General features: G+C 46.2%; 1 protein-coding gene across 1 annotated transcript in view; it reads left to right on the top strand.

Annotated features, from left to right (window-relative positions):
- LOC119954842 (trafficking protein particle complex subunit 6B) overlaps window positions 1-23382 on the top strand; it is a 37259-nt gene that overhangs the window by 7544 nt on the left and 6333 nt on the right. The window contains exons 2-4 of the mRNA XM_038780411.1: window positions 11009-11076; window positions 14998-15115; window positions 17448-17531. Of these exons, the coding sequence (XP_038636339.1) occupies window positions 11009-11076; window positions 14998-15115; window positions 17448-17531 (270 nt within the window). The remainder of the gene's footprint in view (window positions 1-11008; window positions 11077-14997; window positions 15116-17447; window positions 17532-23382) is intronic.

Genomic DNA, 23382 nt, shown 5'->3' with positions numbered 1-23382 from the left:
TGGCGCACCGCCTTCCTGGTGGATAGTCGGTCGAAGCTCACCTGTAGTTACATCCTCTTTCCCAGTATCGCTGGGTCCCCATCCTCCGCATAACTCCTATCTGCCTCCAACATCTCATCTATTAGCCTCTGCCGCTCCAACCTCTCCTCTTTGTCCACCCTGGCCTTAAACAAAATTACCTCACCCCTCACTACCCGCCTTTAGAGCCTCCCAGACGACTGCCATTGACACCTCACCCGTACAGTTGAATCTTACATATTCCTTAATTACCTTTTCAATTTTTTCACAGAATACTTGGTTCCCCAAAAGCCCCACATCTAGTTTCCACCCCGGCCTCTGCACTAACCCCTTCTTCAGCACCATATCCACCCAATGTGGCGTGTGATCTGACACAGCAATTGCAGAGTATTCCGACCCCTTGACTCCAGCCAGCAAAGCCTTTCCCACTGCAAAAAAGTCAATCCTATGGACTGCTGAGAAAAACGAGTACTCCCGTTCCCCTTGGTGCAGGAACCTCCAAGGGTCCACCCCTCCCATTTCCACCATTAGCCCAGCTAGCGCCTTTGCCCCCCCTGATGGGACCAGCGAGCGCGGCCGTGATCTGTCCAACCTTGGCTCCTGCACCAGGTTCCAGTCCCCCCCCCCCCGTCCCCCCCACAATCGGCTCGTGTGTGTCCAACTCAGGAATGGCTCCAAACACCTTCCTCGCAAATCCCGCATCGTCCTAGTTGGAACCGTATACGTTTACCAGCGCCAATAATCTCCCCTCCAATGCCCCGGCCACAATCACATATCTACCCCCTGATCTGCCACTACCTTCTCCATCTGGAAGCGTACCCTTTTGCTGACCAACACTGCTGCCCCTCGAGCCCTTCCATCAAATCCAGAGTGAAACACTTGGCTAACCCAACCTTTTTTAAGTCTCACCTGGTCCTTCACCCTCAAGTGAGTCTCCTGCAGCATTGCCACATCGGTTTTCAGACTTTTAAGATGCGCAAGCACCTTTGACCTCTTGACCGGACCTCCTAGCCCTCTCACGTTCCACGTAACTATCCTTACTGGGGGTGTCTCACCCCCCCCCACCTTTCTTATCCACCATCAACATACCGCCGGGCCCTGCCCCATAAGGCTGACCCGCCCCTGTTCATTGTTAACATCGAACCCCTTCCCCCCCGCCTCCCGAAACCCCCCCACCTTTCCCCCAGAAACAACATCCCCCAGCATCCAACCCTTCCTCCCCCCGTCTCGCTCGCCTCGTAGGCCCATTGACGCCTGCTATCCAGGCTCCAATGTCCGCAGTCCTCCTCTCCTCACCTCCGTTCACTAGCTGACTGACTTTAGCTAGCTAGTGCGGGTGGCTCCCCCCCCGCCAAGACATATCATCCCCTTCCACCCAGTCCCAGAGAAAAAAAAACCCAAATCCAACAATCCAACCCATACAATTCACTAACATAACATTTAACCGTCGCAACACAGAGAGCTCATCAACCCACCATTAACTTAAACTCTATGACAATACAAAGAGAAGTAGATGACAATACAAATCCGTAAAAAGAAAGTTATAACATTTATACATTTTCCGGCTGTTCAAACACAGTCCACAGTCTCTCTTCCAGCTCCGCTCTTCTTGTCTGTCCCAAGCCTTCTGCCTTCACAAACGCCTCAGCCGCATCCGCTGTCTCAAAATAAAAGTCTTTGCCGTTATACGTTACCCTCAACCTCGCTGGGTACACCATACCAAACTGTACCCCCTTCTTGTACGCTCGTCTTTTTGCCAACTCCACTTCTTGCAATTTCTGCTTTCCCGTGTACTGGAGTATTGCCTGTATCTTTCCCTTGATTTTTAATTTGACCCTTCCTGGATCATAGAGCTGGGTTTTCGTTGGTTGCCGGCAATGCATTTAAAAAAAAAAAATGTTTTTATTAAGGATTTTTCATATTATACAAAGCAAAGATCAGTGTGAACATTCTTTGAAAACGAAAATATATATACATCGGGTGTCTTCCATTATTTACATTGTTATTTACAACGGTTCCAGCTTGTTTTATGTTCTCCAGTAGGCTTTTAGTTCTAGCTGGGACCCCTGCTGCCCCCTCCCCTTTTTCTTCCTGACCCCACTCCCCTTCTAGTCATCTGCCGACACCCTTTCCTTTGCCTCCCTAATCACCCGCCAGAGAATCCTGCTTGGCTGGCGATCAGCAGCACCACCCAAAACTGCTGTTCTTGTTGGGTTGGCGTGATGCTGTGTATTTTGTTATTTGCTGGGCATGGTTCGGCTCCATGCCTCTTTATTTCTACCCCCCCACCCACCTACTTTTGTTTGTGTTTGTTGTTATACCGTGCCTTCCCTCTCCCCTCCGCTGGCTTATTGGCTGTTGGCTACAAACGGGTCTTGGAACAACTGGGTGAATGGCTCCCATGTTTCGTGAAAGCCCTCTTCCGACACCCGGATGGCGAATTTAATTTTCTCCATTTGGAGAAATTCCGACTGCAGTTTTCGGTGGTGCTGCTGATCGCCAGCCGAGCAGGATTCTCTGGCGGGCGATCAGGAAGGCAAAGGCATGGGCTTCGGCCCTCCTCCCCATGAAGAGATCTGGCTTTTTTGATACACTGAAGACTACCATTCTCGGGAATGGCTCCACTCTCATCCCCACCACCTTGGACATTGCCTCGAAGAAGGCCGTCCAGTACCCGACTAGTCTGGGGCAAGACCAGAACATGTGGGCGTGGTTGGCCAGCCTCCTTGGCACCATTCGCATTTGTCCTCCACCTCCGGGAAGAACCTACTCATTTGGGTTGTAGTTAATTGGGCTCGATGTACCACTTTCCCTAAGATGTCCTTGTCCAGTAAGTCCTCTAACAGCAATGTTGCGGTGGGTACATCTTTGTTGCCCTATGTAAGAAGTTGACTGTGTAGAAGTCCCTAACTGTCAATGTCCCCTTATCCCAGGGGTGGGCAAACTACGGCCCGCGGGCCGCATGCGGCCCGCCAAAGGTATTTCTGCGGCCCACCAAGTCATTAAAAAAAAAAAAAAAAAATTTTTTTTAAAAATTTTTTTTTTTTTTTTTTTAAGGTTAATGCGGGGGGGCTGTTGGGTTACTTACTGGTATAGGGTGGATACGTTGACTTGAGTAGGGTGATCATTGCTCGGCACAACGTCGAGGGCCGAAGGGCCTGTTCTGTGCTGTTCTATGTTCTATATGAGGCGCCCAGAATCATAACCGGGTGAAGTAATTATTTTACTTAATATACTATGCGGCCCTTTGTGAATTGTGAATTTCTGAATGTGGCCCTTGCACGGAAAAGTTTGCCCACCCCTGCCTTATCCTGTTTCCACCTTTTGAAGGTGACGTCCATTATGGCTGGCGCAAACCTGTGGTTGTTGCAGATGGGGGTCTGACGGACATTTCGGTTAATCCAAAGTCTGTTGTAGTTGGTTCCACGACAGGAGTGAGGCTATCATCACTCGGCTAATTGAGTATTTGTTCAGTGGGGACGGGAGTGCAGCCAGGGCCCGGAGGGAGGTCCCAGTGCAGGAACCCTCCTTTATTCGCACCCACTCGATTTTGGCTCCTTTATGAAAATGAAAATCGCTTATTGTCACAAGTAAGCTTCAAATGAAGTCACTATGAAGTCACGCCAGGGAGTGTGTTTGTCCCACCTCTGCAGGTCCTTTTTAACTTCCTCCACCGGTCAGGTTCCATTTGTGGATATATGTCCAGTCATGGGCGATTTGGATCCTCCGATGCAGATTATTATTATTAATTTTTTTCGGGTCTATATAAATGGCAATGTCTCCAGCTCTGCCCCTCCCCCTTGCAGGTTCACCGGGCAATGCATGTTAACCATGGTTTGTTGTCTGATTAAAATTATTACCCTTGCTTCAGTGCTTAGTTTAAATTTAGCGTTATGTCCATTAACACCTATCTGGTTTCCAGAATGCATGACTGGGGGCACTGATCTCACCAGGAAATATTTTAATTCCTCTTCTGGTAGAAATTCTTCACTTTCATTATTAGAACCATAGAATGCCTACGGTGCTTAAGGGGAGGCCATCGGCCCACCAAGCCATCACTGACTCACCTAGACCCAATCCCCCGCAACCCCACCTAGCCTGCACATCCCTGGACACTAAGCGGCAATTTTATCATGGCCAATCCACCTAACCTGAACATCTTTGGACTGTGGGAGGAAATTGGAGCACCCGGAGGAAACCCACACAGTCACCCAAGGCTGGAATTGAACCCAGGCCCCTGGTGTTGAGGCAGCAGTGCTAACCACTGTGCCGCTTTATGGTTGAAGACTTTTTCTTTGAAACCTGTAGTTTTGCTTCGGCACATCTTTGCAAAATGGCTAATTCTTCTGCAGAGAAAGACTTCTGCAATGTTTGCGCTTGTGGGTCTTTTTGGCACCACTAAACTGGCAGGGTTTTATGGCGTCTGTACCTTCCCTCCAAATTGTACCTTCTTTCCTGATGCTTCTTTTACATTCCTGGGCTGAAGGAACACTACGGGCACTGGAGGTTTCCCGAGCCAACATTTTTCATCACTTCTCAGTATTTCCATGTGCTACATATGGATCTCTATTTATCTCACCAGCTGTATTGTTTTTTGTAAGGTGCGGTCATAGATTGCAGCACGGTAGCATTAAGGGCAGCACGGTAGCATTGTGAATAGCACAATCGCTTCACAGCTCCAGGGTCCCAGGTTCGATTCCGGCTTGGGTCACTGTCTGTGCGGAGTTTGCACATCCTCCCCGTGTGTGCGTGGGTTTCCTCCGGGTGCTCCGGTTTCCTCCCACAGTCCAAAGATGTGCAGGTTAGGTGGATTGGCCATGATAAATTGCCCTTAGTGTCCAAAATTGCCCTTAGTGTTGGGTGGGGTTACTGGGTTATGGGGATAGGGTGGAGTTGTTGACCTTGGGTAGGGTGCTCTTTCCAAGAGCCGGTGCAGACTCTATGGGCTGAATGGCCTCCTTCTGCACTGTAAATTCTATGATTGCATTTAATCTGATGGGGATTCACTGGTAATATTAACTACAATACAGTTACGTATTAATTCTATTTTTTAGATCTCCATACTTGCATCCTTCAAGCAGCCAGAAAAGATCATTAAACAAAGCTGGTTTACCTGATTTCTCAACCTTTTTGTTGAATGCAGCCCTTTCCCGGAACTTATTGCTGGAATATTTATTGAAGGCTTTTAGGACTTCAAATTTATCAGAGGTCTCATTGATGCCCTGTCTTGAAATAACATTATTTGCTACTGTTCCTATGGAGTAAATTAATGTGTTGACCTATTCTACTTTCTACTTACTATCCAACCATGAAGCAATTTGGAACTTCAAGAATCTTTTTTTTCCGCCTGGTTTTGAGTTTGATGTCCTTCTATGTGTTCCAGGGGGCACAGCTAGTTTGGTTGGACAGCTAATTCATGACGCAGAACTAGGCCAACAGTGCCAATGGAGGAGGTTATTCATGAAGGCCCTGCGCCTTCTTAAACTTGCCCCTCACCTGAGGTGTGGTGATCCTCAGGTTAAATCACCACTGGTCAGCTCCCCTCAAAGGGGAAAGCAGCCTATGGTCATCTGGAACTATGGCGACTTTACTTCTATGTGTCCAAATCTCTCAGGTGGCATAAATGTAGGATCCATAGCTTAAGCTTTTGAGTGGCAGTTTAAAATTTTCCTTCCAGTATTTGAAGCATTCCCGCACTGTTCAGCCTCTCACTGAGACCCACTATAGTTACTGTCTTTCACTGGAGGATCTCTCAGCTACTGGTATTTATTTCTTGAAGATTGACAAGCTGTTTTAAAAATTGCTTTGCGCTGTTATTTCAATAATCCCTTTACTTCAACTGGCCCATCGGATATTTGCAGCCACTTTCCCCTCTTTTGTCCTGCTTAGCAGTAGCCATGTGCAATGGCACTGACCTAGGATTGCAGGATTTTCTGTAACCCACCCTTAGCTTGAGATCTGGCTTTCCCAGTGCTGCCTCCCAGTGCGCCGCTAAAATCAAGTTTTACCCTTTTTCAGGGTTGCTCACCGGTTCCACGATATTTGCTTGGTTTGCTGGCTTGAAGCCTATGATTGCTGTATCAGGATTTTCTTCACATGTGGCTGCAGCACTAAATGACTTTGTAAGTAGATTTTCTGACCCTGCCTCCACTTCATCGATGAGGACGTTTTGGAGCTCTTCCAACTGTGACCTAGAGTTCTGTAGTTTTGACACTACTTTCAAAGGTCTGATAAGTTGAATTTTCAGTGTTTTGTGGTCCATCACTACTGTCAGCACGTTGTATGTTGGTTAGCCTATCTTGGGAATGATTACTGAAACGTTGGTACATTCAAACAACAAATTGTTTATTTTATACAACTGAACAATGTACAGCAATCCATGCCTAGAGGTTACACTGCTGAAGCTGTGAACATCGTCTTTCTCGTCTCTGTGTTCTCTTACATCGTCTCCCCTTCCTCTGTGCTTTCTTACATCATCATAATGGGAGATACTATTTACACCTTCCTATCTGCTAGTACATTACAGATCCTAACCAATCCCAGTGCAAAAACGTTATTCTGCTATTCACCTTGTATTACTGTCCTCTTTCTTCCACCAAAGGAAATGGTTTCTCTCTGTCCACTCACCCTCCTGATTTTGAAGCTGTATAAAATCTGGAGAACAATGCTAACTTCTCCAATCTAACTATGTCCCCTCACCCATAGAATCCCTACAGTACAGAAGGAGGTCATTCAGCCCATCGAGTCTGCATCAAGCCTACCACGAGCACCCTACTTTCCTGACATTTGCACATCATTGGTCAATAAGGGACAATTTAACGTGGCCAATCCACCTAACATGCACGTTGTTTGGACTGTGGGAGGAAACTGGAGCACTCAAGAGGAAACCTATGCAGACACGGAGAGAATGTGCAAACTCCAAACAGATGGTCACCTGAGGCCAGAATCGAACCTGGGTCCCTGGCACTGAGGCAGCAGTGCTAACAACTGTGCCACCATGCCACCCTCCTTTGAACCATTTTCATAAATCTTATCTGCAACCTCTCTAAACTTTCACATCTTTCTTAACATGTGGTGCCCGATTTGTACACAATACTCCAGTTGAGGATGAACCTAGAGTTTTGCATAGGTACATCATAGATTCCTTACTTTTGTACTCTATGCTTCCAATCTATAAAGCCAGGGTCCCATATGCCTTTTCATCCACTTTCTAAATTTGCCCTGACAATTTGAATTAGTTTGTGCAAGTATACACCAAATTCCACATACATTTTTAAAATTGCCTCTTCTCGTTTTTCCTACCAAAATGTACCACTTCACGCTTCTCTACATTAAGTTTAATCTGTCACATGTCTACCCATTCTACCATTCTTTCTGTCTCCTCTTGGTCTATTCTGCTCACAGTTCACAATATGTCCAAGCCTGTTCATGCCAACCACTCAGTACTACGTACAGAATAATACATTTCTTTCTTTCTTAAAAAATAATGGAATACATGTGAAAAACTGTTCAAGCTGATCGTTATTAATTGTAACTTTTTTGAACAGAAAGTAGGGAAATAGCCAGAACAATAATGTATTTTTTTGATTATAGAATTATGGTATTTATTTGACAAGAGGGTGCACTCTGACACAAGTTACATCACTAAACTGTATGTAAAAATGCCAAAATACATCTATGACTGGTGTTACGATGTAATTGCAGGACCTAACAGTTGGAAATTAGGTGGTTATCCAGCTAGACTATCGGCATTTTGCTTTTGAGAAGATGTATTGTGATCAAATTACTTCTGTGCAACTATTACATATACTCATAGCTGGTGCCAGAGCAGCTTAGGCAGAAAGGATGTCCCCTAGGCGTGTCAGGCTGGAAGTTGTAAGCAATACAGGAAGAATGAAAGCAAGCAAGCAAAAACGAGGTAAAAATAGCGCACAATAAATTTGTTAATGCTCACGTGGTGGAAGAATTGAAGTTGCAAATGATTGTGATGAAAGAAGAATTGTAGGAAGTTTGTGGCTTGAAACTGTGGTCTACCCATTAAGTAATGTGTTGTGTAAGAGCAGAACTAAACCAAAGCAGCTAACTGAAAATTTATGCAAGTATGAAATGAAGGCTGTATTGGCTAAGCTGAGCTTTTGTTATTTAATGCAGAAAATGTAATGGTAAAAATGTCATGGTAAAAGTGGAAGGTAATTACAATATTTTGTCTTGAACATCCTTGGTATTATTTTCTGGTTTGATTTCCTTTTCCCCATGGTAAATCATCCATTTGTGGTTTGGAAACTTACTTATGTTGATTCTCATTTCTTCTGTCACTGAGCCACCAGCAACAGCACAATTTTCGTAAAAGGTATCAAAGACCAGATCCACCTTGGGGGAGGAAAGTGGCAAGTACAAATTGTGATTAGTTTAGAATGGCACTGGTAAAAGACTGGAAGTGGTGGCAAATTGTACATGTTGACTTCAGTTGGCATGTCACTTGAGGGGATACCGTGCCGCCCAAGCTAAAATAAGGAAAGATTAGTGTTCATATTTGTAGTTCCAGAGGTGATCATTTTTTTACGCTAGCAATATTAATTCAGCTACTGGCGAAGATCTGAATGCCAAAAAAAGTTTTCACTGTATTCAAATTGACTCAAGTGCGGATCTACTTGCAAGTTCAATCGATTTTGTCTACTGAATACATAAAAATGAAGAGAGGTTTGGACAGAGTAGATAGGAAGAAACTGGTGGAAGGATTAAGAACAGAGGGCACAGATTTAAGGTGATTGTCAAAAGAAACAATAGTGACACAAGGAAAAATCTTCTCTTTTTTTTTGCAGCAAATGGTTGGGGTCTGGAAAGCACTGCCTGAGTGTGGTGGAAGCAAATTCAATTGTGACTTTCAAAAGAGGATTATCTGATAGTTATCTGAAGAGGAAAAACTAGCAGGGATATGGGGAAACAGCCGGGGAGTGACAATATCTGAATTGCTCTTGTAGAGATTGGACACAGACGTGATGGGCTGAATGTCCTCCTGTGATGTAACCATTCTATAACTCCATGGCTTTCACTTGGCATCGCACCAGAACAGGAAATTTGAAAGTATTCAGGGTGTAACATTCGTATTCTACTTGGGAGAGAAGTGTTTTGAAATGATCCATTCTGTTATATCAAAATTGGTTTGTAAAGTGCCCTTGAGGCATTCGCCCATCACAAAGACTTACTTCCTCTGGCTTAATTTGGATGTTATGGGGCAAATAATTCCGTTCCCACTTAAAATCTTGAGTAGCAGTTGTGAATGTATCTCTTCGTAAAAGAACAGAGAACAGTATAGCACAGGCAGGAGCAAGCCCTTCGGCCCATCCAAACCTGCGGCGATCAGGATGCCTGTCTAAACTAAAACCTTCTGCACTTCCAGGGTCCGTATCACTCTATTCCCATCCTATTCATGTATTCGTCAAGATGACTCTAACATCCTATTTGTGTATTCGACAAGATGCCTCACAAACGTCAGTATCGTATCTGCTTCCCCGGAGGTCCCTGGCAGCGCGTTCCAGGCACTGACAATTCTCTGTAAAAACAAAAATAAATAAATTTGCCTCGCACACCTCCTCTAAACTTTCCTCCTCACACCTTAAATCTTTTTCCCCAGTAATTGACTTTTCCACCCTGGGAAAAAGTATTAGTATGAATGAGAGCTGAGCGAGCAGGGTATCTCTAATTAGAACCTGACCTTTAAATGTGCAGTGCTTGACTGGAACGCAAACTTCAGGTACATACAGATCTCGGGTCCATGTATTCTGCAACTACCAATCTGAAGGATTAAATTTAAATTAATTAATTGAAGCAAGTTAGTATTTCAGTATTGGTGTCGCAATGCATATTGGTGCTTCAAAACATTGTATCGCTTATTACATCGTAGTGAACATGAAAGGCGTTTTCATATGGGTGGAAAATGTCTCTCATAACCCCGAAGGAAAGAAGTAGGTTCAACCAATAGGCTACTTTAATACATGAAAGTTTTCACAAAAAGGATTAAGCTGGTAACAAATGAGAAATCTGGGGTGCAATTGAATGGCCACGCTGCACCTGAAGAGCAGCGCGCCATGGTGCAACGTGGCCGACAGAAGCCAGGAGACCCCGCTCCTGGGATCTACCAGGCTCACAGTTTCTTGCGAGATCTAATGCGGTCTTGTGAGAGGCTGTGATGTAAAGGGACGGGATAATTTTTTGGCAAATCTGCATATGAGAGGGGGATAGCTAGCTTCACTCTAATACGCAGTTTCCCAAGGCACCCGACGCGTTGCGATCTATTCCCTTCACCTCGTAGACCTCGACTGAGCGCCGTACTGGTCTCCACAAACAGTGACCAGGCAGAACAGCACTTGTGGGTGTCTCCCAGGGGTTTGGAGGCCCCCAGATGCATACCCTTTGGGAAGGGTGGCACCCTGACACTCCCACCCAGGCTCCCTGGCACTGCCAGAGTACCAGATTGGCACTGCTAAGGTGCAAAGCTCGGACTTTGTGCGGCGGTTATCGAGCTGGTGTTGTTTGAGTTCCAGTCAAGCACTGCCATGTGCGGGTGTTGGGGTATTTGAGGGCTGGGGCCCCCTCGTAGTGAGTTGGGACTGGGAGGGGAAGGGGGGGGGGGGATTTGGGAGTTACGTCAGGTGCGCCAGCAATCAGAACGCCATTTTTAAATGGCGTCCCGACCTTTAGCTGCACTGAGGATTTGCGGCGAGTGGAGCTCCTCAGTGCAGAAAACAGGGCCATGTGTTGCCTCGGCCGCATGTTCCTCGCTGAGGCCCCCTATCTAACCCGAGTGACGTTTAATAGCGTTCTTCTCGGCACTGCAAGTGACGGGAAGCACGCGGCTAAACGGCTCGCTATGGAACTTTGTTCCCATTTAGTTAAATCGCACCCCTAATCTACCAGTAAGTAAATTCCTCCATGTGCTTTAATGGTGCTTAACAGTCACATAACTAAATATTTTCTCTCCTTTTCTTAGGAAAGTGGAAGATGTGTCACCAAGCTGGAAAACATGGGATTCAGAGTAGGACAAGGACTAATAGAAAGGTAGTAAGCAATGGCAATTTTTTTGGAAGAGATGGAAAAGTAAATGACAAAGCATCATGATCTATTTCCTAATTATGTCATCTGATGACAAAGCATGCTAGTACTCTGTAGGAAGAAAAACTAGAATTAAAAACGATCACTTTTTTACATTTGTAATGCATATTTATGCCTCCAGCTCTTTTGTTTCGTATTTGGATGTCTGTTCTACTGCCCATAAAACGAGACGCTTTGCAGCCAGTGGAAAGGAATTGTTACCTCCACAGATTTGTACAATGTAAACATTTACAGAAATGCGACAGCTACTTACTGTAGAGGAGCATTCTGAGAGTATGGGTTGAAAAGAGGGCTACTGCACAAGCTCCAAATCATGCTTGGTGTGGTCTTGACTTTCTAATTGGATCATGGAAAAGTGAAAACGTTGTTCAAAAGACCAAAATATACACCGTGGCACGATTCTCCGGTCTCATTACGCTCCTGCTCAAGTGAAACGAGGCCAGTGAATAGCGGGAGAGGCCAAAAACGAGAACTGTGCCAGGTGCCAAACAGTTTGCAATACAACCGGCCCACTTCCATCGGTGAAATCGGGAACTTGCCGTAGTGTGACGCGAAACCAATTATCACCACTTAAGCCCTATTTCCATACACTTAACGGGAGCCACACCATATTCAACGGCCTCTTGTCATTCAACGGCCGCCCCAGCAAGTGGGTACACTATACTCTTTTTAAAAACATGAACCTGGTGGAAGGGCATCTGTTGGGAGCCGAGGAGGTGAGTAACCATCTTTTCTCACAGGCAAAGAGCCTGGGGCTTTTTGCCACTCCGCTCGGTGTGGTGGTGGTTGGGGGGGGGGGGGGGGGGGGGCACACACACTCCACATGGGCTGCCATGTGAGGGTGAGGGTGGTAGGGACTCTCAGGGGGTGGGGGTGGGGGGGACAACTGCTGGACCACCATGCCAACCCCTAGTTCGTATGTACTGTTCTGGGGGCAACCGTTGTCCGTGCCCGCCAGCCCACCAACCGCCCATAACCCTCGCCAACAGCCAAGGCCTCTGGCTGTGCAGCTGCAGGCTATTGCTAATAGGGAATTGGCAATCATGGTTACATGAGCACTTCACACAACCCAAATGGATTCCCGTGGGTAGGCGGGCCATGTGACGTGCGAGTCATTGCCTAGCATCTCAATCGTACCTTGATGTCTGGACACGGCCTGAGCACTGCGGGAGGCGACACCACATATGCAGCAGCCAAAATCTGAACACCCAGGGACACAGCCCCCCCCCCCCCCCCCCCCCCCCCCCCCCCCCCCCCCCCCCGCAGTTCCCTCCTCAGTGATCCTCGATGTGCTTGGCCTTCCTAGCTCTATTACTAAGTCTAGGTGTGTCCCCAGAATGCACATCAGAGATGGAGGCAGCTAGCCGCTTACTTGGTCCCGTAGCCTTCGATTCCCCCGCGGGCATCCTCCGGGGGCTCTGAGGCCGGAGGGCCCCGCCGCACTTGTCGGTGGCACATGCACAGACATGCCACACTGCCCCTTGTGCTGACTGAGAGACATGGCCTCATCAGAGGGGTGGAAGTCTGGGGAGCTGATGGCCACCATCCCCACTCAATGGGATGGATCCGAGTTTGCGCTCAGTGCCCCTTCCTCCTGGTCGGTGCCTGTGGGACCTGGGGTTCACCATGGGACAGAGGGGCAGCTGGTTTGCGTCCCGGCTGCCTCTGCATTATCTGGCTCTGCAGTGGCTGGCGGTTCACGGCGGTCTGCACCATTGTGTCGACACCCTCGGCAGTGCTCCTCAGTGACTGGGCCATGCTCAGGCAATGCACACCTGAGACTGGGACAAGCTCTGCAGCACCTGGGCCATTCACATGTGAGAGCCGGACGTCCCGTAGAACCTCATCAAGGTCTGCCTGGTACTGGGTGACATCGCCCAGCGAGGCAGACGTTCTCTTGAGACCCTCAGCCATGGCCGTCGCCGACTGCGTGACTCCTTGGACACCTTTACTAATGGTGCTGACGTCATGCACCAAACTCTCTATTGCGGTCACCACCTCGTGTTGGCCTCGTGTCACACACTGCTGGCGACAGCTCCAGCGCCAGTAGCCTCTGGGACTCCTCCAAGTGGCTATGGATGGGCTGGAGGAATGCTGATATCTCTCCCTGAATGTCCCGGTGCTCCCTCATGTCTCCCTCAGCTGTTCCAGTAACCCTGTTCCACAGGCTCAGCATCAGTCGAGGACCCAGCTGGGTGCTGGGATCCAGCAGCCCTCCGACTGTTTTGTTGCTTAAGGGTTCCTGTCTCCACCTGATGTGCATCAGCAGCAGTGTGGTGCTTACCAGATTGTGCCCCCGAAGCCGGACCACGAACATTTCTCACCGAGGTGGGAGGCTGGTGAAGGATGGGGATGACAGCTGTGCCACGACTATTACGGTGGCATCCTCTGAACTTTCCTCTCTGAGGTGGTCTCCTGGGAGGCTAGAGAGGGTGCTGCCCGGGATGGGCCGGTGCCGTTGGCTGGAGGACCTGCGGGAGAATGGACATGTGGTCAGTGGGAGGGATGGGTCAATCAGTAAAGCAATAACAACTCACATTTGACAGGTCATCCGGGAGGAGCCCTTTGGTTCCTCCCTCTGCAGCGTCCGCCAGCCTCCGCATAGGTGACCACTCTGGCCTCGGCCACCCCAGTCCCCTCCAAGGCATGCTCCTCTAAGGTGGTGAGGATTCTTAGGTCTGGCACCGCCAGTCTGGGCCTTCTCCCAGTGATTATGGGAGAGCATTTCCTGAGGAGAGACAGAGAGGGCATTGTTAGCCACACACATGGTTCACAGTGGTGGGTGGGGGGGGAGAAGGGAGGGTTGAAGGGGGAAGAGGGGTGGAGGATGGGCTGGGGTTCCCATGCTGCGTTGGGGGTAAATGCTCCTTTGGGGGAGGAGAGGTTTTGGGGGGGAGGGGGTGCTGCCGCTACCGCAGCACTGGCTGCCCTGTGGCTAACCCTCTGGAACCCTCGGGGGAACAGGACAACATTCCTGGCCTCCACTGCATCTCGGAGCCTCCTGATGTCAGCATCCCCGAATCTGGGGGCTTGTCTCCTCGGTGCCATTGTTGCGAGCTGGTTGGGGTTGTCTGCGCAAGTGCAGCTTAAGTCCATATTTCCTCAAGAGTAGAAGATTCACTCACTGTTTGCCAAATTTAGTGCCAGCAAAGGTCTCATCAGCATTGGTCAGAGTTTTAAAAGCAGAAAATGCTGGATGAACTCGGCAGGTCTATCAGTATCTGTAGAGAAAGAACAGAGTTAACGTTTCAAGTCCGTATAGGAAGATGCTTCTCAATGTTATGGGACTTTCTGACTCAACCACCATTTCAGATCGTGAATTCCAGACTCCCACCACCCTCTTAGTGAAAATGTTTCTCCTCAACATCCTTCTTAGCCTTCTACCTCTTATCTTAAACCTATACCCCCTGGTTACTGAACCCTCTACTAATGGAAATGTACACCGTTGCTGCTCCAAGGAAAACAGCCTATCCAATTTCTCAGCACAGCCCAGGCAGAAACCTGGTAAATCTCCTCTGCACTGTCTCCAGTGCAATCACATCCTCCTATAATACGGTGACATATATGTTTATATCTGTATAAGAAATGGCAAAAACATGCGTCAGCCATGCTCAAGTCACCTCCGTGTCAACTTTGCCTGTTTAACTGGTGCTTGTCTTAAATTCTGCTCAAAGCAAACCAGAAACCCATTTAAAGGCAAATCTATAAATGTAACTGTTTATTCAGTGAAATTAGTATTTGCAGAATGCTGTTCTTACATCAACAGAACTTGCAATTGTTTGTTTACAAACCACTGATGTTTTAAAGCCAGGTCTTAAATAATAATCGATTAAAATAGTTGGATGTTAATGTTTTGTTTTATCACAGATTTACTAAAGATACTGCACGATTCAAGGATGAATTGGATGTCATGAAGTTCATCTGCAAAGACTTCTGGACCAGTGTATTTAAGAAACAAATTGACAATCTTCGAACGAATCATCAAGTAAGTAGTCAAATGTATTTAAAGCTTGCTAGTTAAGCAACTGTGTTTTAAAAATGAGTTTTGCTGACATTAAAACAAATAGTGGTCTAGACCTGGTCAGCAACAATGCCGCACATATTGACGCTGCCTGCGAAGGTTCCTGCCACCTGACCCTTTTACAATTTTTCAGCTGAGATCAGCAGTCACGGCTGAAAAATCTTAAAAGGGTGAGTGCAGACATCCATGGTGAAGACAATCGTGTGCAAGAAACGATGGACAAGGAATTGAAACACCCTTTTTCATCACAGTCGCTGCTGTATTCAGGTTGGTTTATAAAGGTCCATGTGAATGAGTGAGTGGATTGCAGGATGAAGTTGGTGTTTGGGCCCGGAATGAGTTGGGTTGGGGGGGGTAGTTGGATCAGGAAGGTGGCCGGGGGGGCGGGGGGTTAATTGCTCATCACCGCTTAAACCAGCTTAACATTTCCAGGGTATGCATGCAGGGACGTCCTGCATATCTGCCCCAAGTCTCTGATACTGAGCTGAGCGGTGGAGACTTTCCCCGAAGGTCCCGGGTGGCGGAAATCCACCCATTGGAAGTTTAAACTTACCAGACGATTACTGCACACGCGCACATCGGGCCTTCCGCGGAGTCCTGAAGCACATGTCCCAAGTACGTCCAATCTCCGATTTTGATACCAGAAGATTTGGACCAGTGTGAGAAATGATTGGGCATACTTTCTGAGATGCAAAACATTGTACCCCAAAGATGTGCTGGAGGACCCCCTCCACCCACCCCATATGTCCTCACATAATGATTTCATGGCAATAGTCTGGGAAGTTCAAACTTCTGTTGGTCAATTACCCTGCACTGGGAATCATCCAATACTCCGATTTAAATTGCGATCTTTGGATAGTTACGACTGTCTTACAGGAATAGTTACCCAGGAAAGATCAGAACAATTGAGACCATTTGTAACTCTGGTATTGACCAGCTGTGCTCTGCACCCCATCTGAGTTAGCCATTCTGCACTCCCCATCACCGCATCCAGCCCCATGGCCTCCAGCGGTCCTTCCTAACCCCAAAGGCCTCAGCCCACGTTTCAACCTCTCCTTGCCTCGACCTCTTCTGCACCCCCGTCAACCCATCCGCTCATCTCGGTCTACCCTATGCACCCCCCCCCCCCCCCCCCCCCCAAAAAAAAAAACCTCGGCACCTTCCTCCCCGCCAATCCCACCAAATCTTGACCTCTTCCATCCCCATCTCTACATCCCCCCCCCCAAATCTCAGCCTCTTCCGCCCCCTTTGTTCCCCCCCCCCCCAATCTCGGCCTCTCCCCCCCCCCCCCCCCCCCCCCTTCCACCCCTACCTCTTCCGTGTACTCTGTACCTCCACCTCGGCCTTTTATGTCCACTCCTCCCCTCCACCTCGGCCTCTTTGTCTGCTCTGCCCCTCCATCTCGGCTGTTCCGCACCCCCCCACTTCACCTCAGCCTCTTCTGTCCACATTTATATGGCATATATTCTCTCAAATGTCTCACCTCAGCTTTAATGAATTGCTTTGAAATGCAGTAACCATTATGCAGCCACAATGATCATCTAGGATCGCAAACAGCAAGAGTAACAGTATAATGAGGTGAATGACCAATTCAAGAAATGTTGGCTCGGTCACAGAACTCCCTGCTTTTCTTTGCATAGTCCCAATGTAACTTGTAGTATCATCCTAAATTGTAGAAAGATAACCCTCTGTTCAATGTCTCAATCAATGAATGATGTGGAGATGCTGGTGCTGGACTGGGGTGGGCACAGTAAGAAGTCTGACAACACGAGGTTAAAGTCCAACAGGTTTATTTAAAATCACAAGCTTTTGGGTGGCTGCTCCTTCATCACCTGATGAAAGGACAGCACTCTGAAAGCTTGTGATTTCAAATAAACCTGTTGGACTGTATTTATTTTATTAATTTAGAGTACCCAATTCTTTTTTTTCCAATTGAGGGGCAATTTAGCGTGGCCAATCCACCTAGCAGGCACATCTTTGGGTTGTGGGGTGAGACTCGCGCAGACACAGGCAAACTCCATGCGGACAGTGACCCAGAGCCGGGATTAAACCCGGGTCCTGAGCACTGTGAGGCAGCAGTGCTAACCACAGCACCATCGTGCTGGCCTAATTCTTAGTCAATCAAAGAATGGCACTTTCTGGAAATGCAGTACTCTCAGTAGAGAGTCAGCCTAGTTTAATGTTATGTGCTGGAGTTTTTTGATAAAGTTTAGATTGAAACATTTATATCAGTTGGCATACTATTATCCTTTAAATATTTTGTTACCTTGTTAATGATTTCACATTAACTTTATAGGGTATTTATGTGCTCCAAGACAACAAGTTCCGCCTCTTGACTCAGATGTCTGCAGGAAAGCAATACTTGGAACATGCACCCAAGGTACAACTTCTGGTTATCTTGAATAAGTAAATGGGTCAATAGAGACACATGTCAATGATCTGGAAAGAGTAATGCTATGGAGCACAATAAAGCTTTGAATCTGGACTTCTCAGTTGGAGGTTTTTAATATTATGAGCAGGTTTTCTCTAAACACTATTAAATGTGTTTTGGCTGCAGGAGTTGGTGATGTAGATTGGTCAGTTTAAAACTTGGCTAAGAATGAAGGGAGCATTTAGCAAGAGTTTCTTTATGCAGAGTTGTTGTGCATGGAATGATTTGTCAGATGGCAGAGGCCAGTGTATCTTTTCAACAAAAGTGCATGAATATTAGAAGTAGAGGAACTGAGCTATGGAAGAGATTGGGGCAAATGGGTCTAATTTTGTTTGCTTTCTAAAAACGCCAGCAGAGAGAGACCTGATGGGTGAAAGGGCTCATCCTATTCTGAGATTCCAAGGACCACTTTGATAATATTAGAACTATGAAAACATCCCAAAAGTCTTTTTGGCAGGGAAAATTTTAGGCAGAGCATGTTTATAAATGTAAGATTTTTCATAATTCAAAATATGCACAATATTAAAGTCACATAATAGGCTTGATTGTAATTCCAGAATAGGAAGTGACAGAGCAAAGAATGTGTTAAGTTTGGGAGTGGCAGCAGGCAGGTAGACTGACTTTAGCTGCAGTGTTTCATTAGCACACAGTCTGCCAACATTCTGGGCATAATCTGTTTGAAATTCCTCAATCATTTGCACTGGTGCAACCAATTTTGGGCAAAATAACATTGGAAATAGTGCAACCTATCGGAAACTCTATCCTGATACAATTGGGAAAACATTCATTTTAACATTTCAAATGTAACAAAGTGCTTTTCCAATATACAGACCAAAGTTGGAAAACCAAGAAAATCATTAATATCAATTTACCACACTTAATTATATTGAGAAATATTTTAATTTCAAAATTATTTTTGCATTTCTGGTCTAAAGCACTGACTGATTGCACTGATTCATGAAAGATACAAATGAATTTGAACTGAAAATGCAATTCTGAAAATAATTGCAGATTTGAGCACAATTTAGGCTGGATCACTAATTATGGTGCCCAAATCATGAACTCTGCCTGTGATTTTGCAGTACAAACTTTTCCTTTGTGTGCAGTTATGATTGCAAATGCTTTATGGGGGTTTTAGTTTACTAGTGAATAAAATTTGTGTTTTGTTTTGTACCCAAATCTGAGTAATTGCTTTTGTCAAACTGTCAGTTCATTGTGCACACTCTGCAACCTAAAGTGACATTTCAGTAATTCAAGGCACTAATGATGAGCCTTCAGCAAATTTACATCCATATTTTGCTTGAGGATAGCATTAATTGTTGTTTGCAGGTCTGTGGATTTCTTTACTGCAGAGAGCTATAAGGGCTGGGTGGTTAAGTGTGTTCAAGGCTGAGAAAGGTAGATTTTTAATCAGTAAAGGAGTCGATGATTATTGGGATAAAGCAGAAAAGTGGGGTTGAGGATTATGTCAGATTAGTCGTAATCTCATTGAATGGCCAAGCAGACTCGGTGGACCGAGTGGCCTACTTCTGTTGCTATTTTAACGGGCATATTATGCAGGTGAGTTCTGACTATGCACCACCCCTTGTATGAAGTGTTTTCTAATTTCCCCTTGAAAAGCCTGTACTTGTTCATGATGTTGTAATGACTTGGGTACTTGCAACCCCAAGTGTCTTTGGGCATTCAATGTCTCTAGCCTTCCCCAATTAGAAAGTAGCCTTCTTGGGTACAAGGGCAATCTTGCATTTGCCTACATTGAAATGCATTTTCCTCAGTTTTGCCCATTTACTTATTCGATAAATATCTCTTTGTAATTTTATGCTTTCATCAACACTGCATACAATAATGTCTGATTTTGTGTCATTGGATAAGGAAATCCTATCTAAATAACAACAACTTATGTTTATAGGGTTTATGTTTATAGGGTTCATGTTTATAACTTTGTGAAACATTCCAAGGTGCTTCTCAGAAACATTATAAATCAAAATATGGCACTGGCCCACCCAGAACTTTGCTGAGTAATTCAGAGGGTGTGACTGATGTTGACTGCGATTTAAACTACCCACTTACCATTTTACGCTGGAGTCTTTGGACCTCATGGTCCTGGCTCCAGCTTCGACCTATCAACAAGCAGTGTAGAGAGGCCAATTGGTGAAATGTAACTGAAGAGAAGCAGTTTGTCATCATGAACTGAAGACACGCTCTTTTAGATCTGTCTTCAGTTAATTTGCTTAACACAGATTTTAAATGGACCTGTCAACCTCAACTGCACAAGCTCAACCCCCTCACGATATGTGTTGCCTCCCTCACCCCCTCTTTCTGCCCCCCCCCCCCCCCCTCCCCATCCTCCACCCAGACATTGTTCACCCTGAACAATACTAAACCTTCCCTGCATGCCCTGACAATGCTGACTCTTCTGACGTAGGCCAGACAGGAGCCAGGGATTCCAGAGGTGAGTTGAGAGCTTACGGACAGTAGATGATGGGAACCTAACCAACAGTGCATTGGAATAGTCAAGGGATAACAAAAGTATGAATGAAGGTTTCAGCAATAAGGAGCTAAGGTAGGGGTGAGGGTTGGATGATGTTGGAGCTGGAAATAGATGGTCTTAGTGATGCGGATTTGCAGTTGAGGCTCACCTTGCAGTTAAACATGATTCAATGGTTGTAAATGGCCCGTTTCCACTTCAGACAATTGCAGGAAGATGGAATGAGTTGGTACCTAGGGAACAGAGTTTTTTTAACAGGGTCTGAAGACAATGACTCCGTCTTTTCACTAATTCAGGAAATTTCTGTCCAATCAGTCCTAGATTTCAGTCCTAGATTTCAGTCCTAGATTTCAGTCCTAGATATCTATTAAGTGGTCTTTTCATTTGGAGAAGTGGTGGTGAGGTAAAGTTGGGCATTGTCAGCATACATGTGAAAGCATGCTGTGCTTTTGGATTACCTCACATGTCGCTAAAAGAACAGGGGCAAGTCTTTGGGTGAACACGGGACATGACGAAGTGGGAAAACAAGGCATCGTAAGTGATACAGCTGGATAGATAAGACTGGTTCCAATCAGCTGGACAGCGTTTGAGGAGGATTGTGTGGTCAACTATGTCAACGGTGCAGGCAGGCCAAGAAGGATCATATAATCACTACAGTGCAGAATGAGGCTATTCGACCCATAAAGTCTGCACCGGCCCTCTGAAAGAGCACTCTAGCTAGGCCCATGCCCCCACCCTATCCCCATAACCAGTAACTCCACCTAATCGTTTGGCACTAGGGGCAATTTAGCATGGCCAATCCACCGAACCTGCACATCTTTGGACTATGGGAGTAAACTGGAGTACCAAGAGGAAACCCGCACCGACACAGGGAGACAGTCACCCAAGGTCGGAATTGAACCCAGGCCCTTGGTGCTGTGAAGTAGCAGTGCTAAGCACTGTGCCACCCTTTGTCACACTCCCATAGTTACCATGGATAGGGGATTGGTTAGCCAACAGGAAGCAGAAAGGAGAGATAAATGGGTCACTTGCAAGTTGGCAAGCTGTAACTAGTGGAGTGTCGTAGGTTCCAGTGCTGGGCCTCAACGATTTACAATTCACCTCGATGACTTGGATGAGTGGATGGAGTGCATAGTTGCTAAATTTGCTGATTGTACAAAGGTAGGTAGGAGAGTAGGTTGTGACAAGGACATAGGTCTGCAAAGTGGTATAGATGGGTTAAGTGAGTAGACAAAACCTTTACCGATGAAATATAATGTAGGAAAATATGAACTTGTTCACTTGTTATTTAAAGGAGAGAGATTGACGAATTCTGCAGTAGAGAGAGATTTGGGTGTCCTGGTACATAAATCGCAAAACGTTAGTATTCAGGCATAGCAAGTGATTAGAAAGGCAAATGGAATGTTGCAATTTATTGCCAGGGGAATGGAATATAAAAGTAGGGCAGGTTTGTTAGTTATTTTTTAAAAAATTGTTTTATTAGGGTTTTTCTTTTTATACAAAACAAAGATGAAAGGGAACACACACAGAAACTATAGACATCGGTTAGAATTCACATTTTTTTTTACAAATACCCAGCTTTGATTTGGCCTCATAATCCCAACACACTTTTCTCCTGGTCCCCCTCGCTAGCTGGTGTGTCATCTTTCTTTGTTGGTTCATCACACCTGGACCTATTGGGGTGGTGTAGTGCTACATCTGTTGCTTTATGTAGGTTGCGCTCTGTGCCTACATTTGTTCCCTCCCTCCCCCTTTTAGCCCGCCCCCTTTCTGTTTGTGCCTGTGGCTCTTTTTTTATAATAATAATATTGTCACAAGTCGGCTTACGTTATCACTGCAATGAAGTTACTGTGAAAATTCTGTGGATCCCCCTCTCCCTGGCTTATTGGCTGCTGGCTACAAACAGGCCTTCTTATTGGCTTCTGGCTCCAAACAGGTCTTGAAACAGATTGGTGAATGGCTTCCATGTCTTGTGGAAGCCCTCTTCAGACCCCCGGATGGTGAATTCGATTTTCTCCGTTTGGAGAAATTCCGATAGATCAGACAGCCAGTCAGCAGCTTTGGGTGGTACTGCCGACTGCCGAGCAGGATTCTTCGGCGGGCAAGTAAAGACACAAAGGCTAAGGTGACAGCCCTCCCCTTTGATACCCCCGAAGACTACCACTATCTGGCATGGCTCTCATTCCCACCACTTTAGAAATTGTCTTAAAGAAGGCTGTCCAGAACCCAACAAGTCCTGGGCATGACCTGAACATGTTGACGTGGTTGGCTGGTCTCCTTTGCACTGTTCACATTTGTCCTCAACCTCTGGGAAGAACTTGCTCATTCGGGTTCTGGTTAAGTGTGCTCTGTGTTTCACTTTCAGCTTTAGGCTTAGCCCTGTGCAAGTGGAGGTGGAGTTGACCCAGTACAGTGCTATGCTCCAGAACCCCCATCCAATTTAGCTCACTTGGCTAAATCGCTGGCTTTTACAGCAGACCAAGCAGGCCAGCAGCACGGTTCGATTCCCGTACGAGCCTCCCCGGACAGGCGCCGGAATGTGGCGATTAGGGGCTTTTCACAGTAACTTCATTGAAGCCTACTCGTGACAATAAGCGATTTTCATTTCATTTCATTTCAATTTCAAATCCTAGGTCTTCCTCCCATTTTTCTCTTGTCTCGTCCAGTGAAGAGTGTGCCTAAAATCTACTCTTAACTTTCTCTGCTTCAAGCAGAGCAACCCCAGCTTCTCAAGTCTCTCCATGAAGCTAAGTCCTGCATCACTGGGACTATTCTAGTAAATTTCTTCTGCACACTCTCGAAGGCCTTAATATTAAGCCCAGAATTGAACACAATGCCCCAGGTTAGGCTTAACCAGTGCCGTGTAAAGGTTTGGCATAACCTCCTTGCTTTTGCACTCTCCCTCTATTAATAAAGCTAAAGATCCTATCTGCTTTTTAAAAAATAAACTTCCCAATTTGGCCTGCCACCTTCAAAGATTGGTATACTTACACACGGGCCTATCTTCTATAAGAGTACAGTTTGTCTATGTTGTGTGCAGAAATTAAGGCGAGTTAGGAGTGAGGGGTTGGTAAAGGGGTAGTAGATAGTCAGTTACATTTTCTGCCCATTTAATTATAATATTGTAGATAATAAAAGGTTACTTGTGTTTTGAAGGTACAAATCCGGTGACTGTATTTTATTGAGCTCAACCAAGGACCGTGGGTACTTTAAATAAAATCTAATTCACCCTGTTGCGACTCTGGGTCAAGTGAGGCTGGAATGGTTTTGAAAGCATAAATAAAGTGAAACTGGTCTCTACTGACCAGTGTA

Source organism: Scyliorhinus canicula, chromosome 2, assembly GCF_902713615.1.
Source record: "Scyliorhinus canicula chromosome 2, sScyCan1.1, whole genome shotgun sequence".
NCBI lineage: Eukaryota > Metazoa > Chordata > Chondrichthyes > Carcharhiniformes > Scyliorhinidae > Scyliorhinus > Scyliorhinus canicula.
The sequence above is the reverse complement of the archived record's forward strand: the minus strand, read 5'-3'. Positions and strand labels throughout refer to the sequence as shown.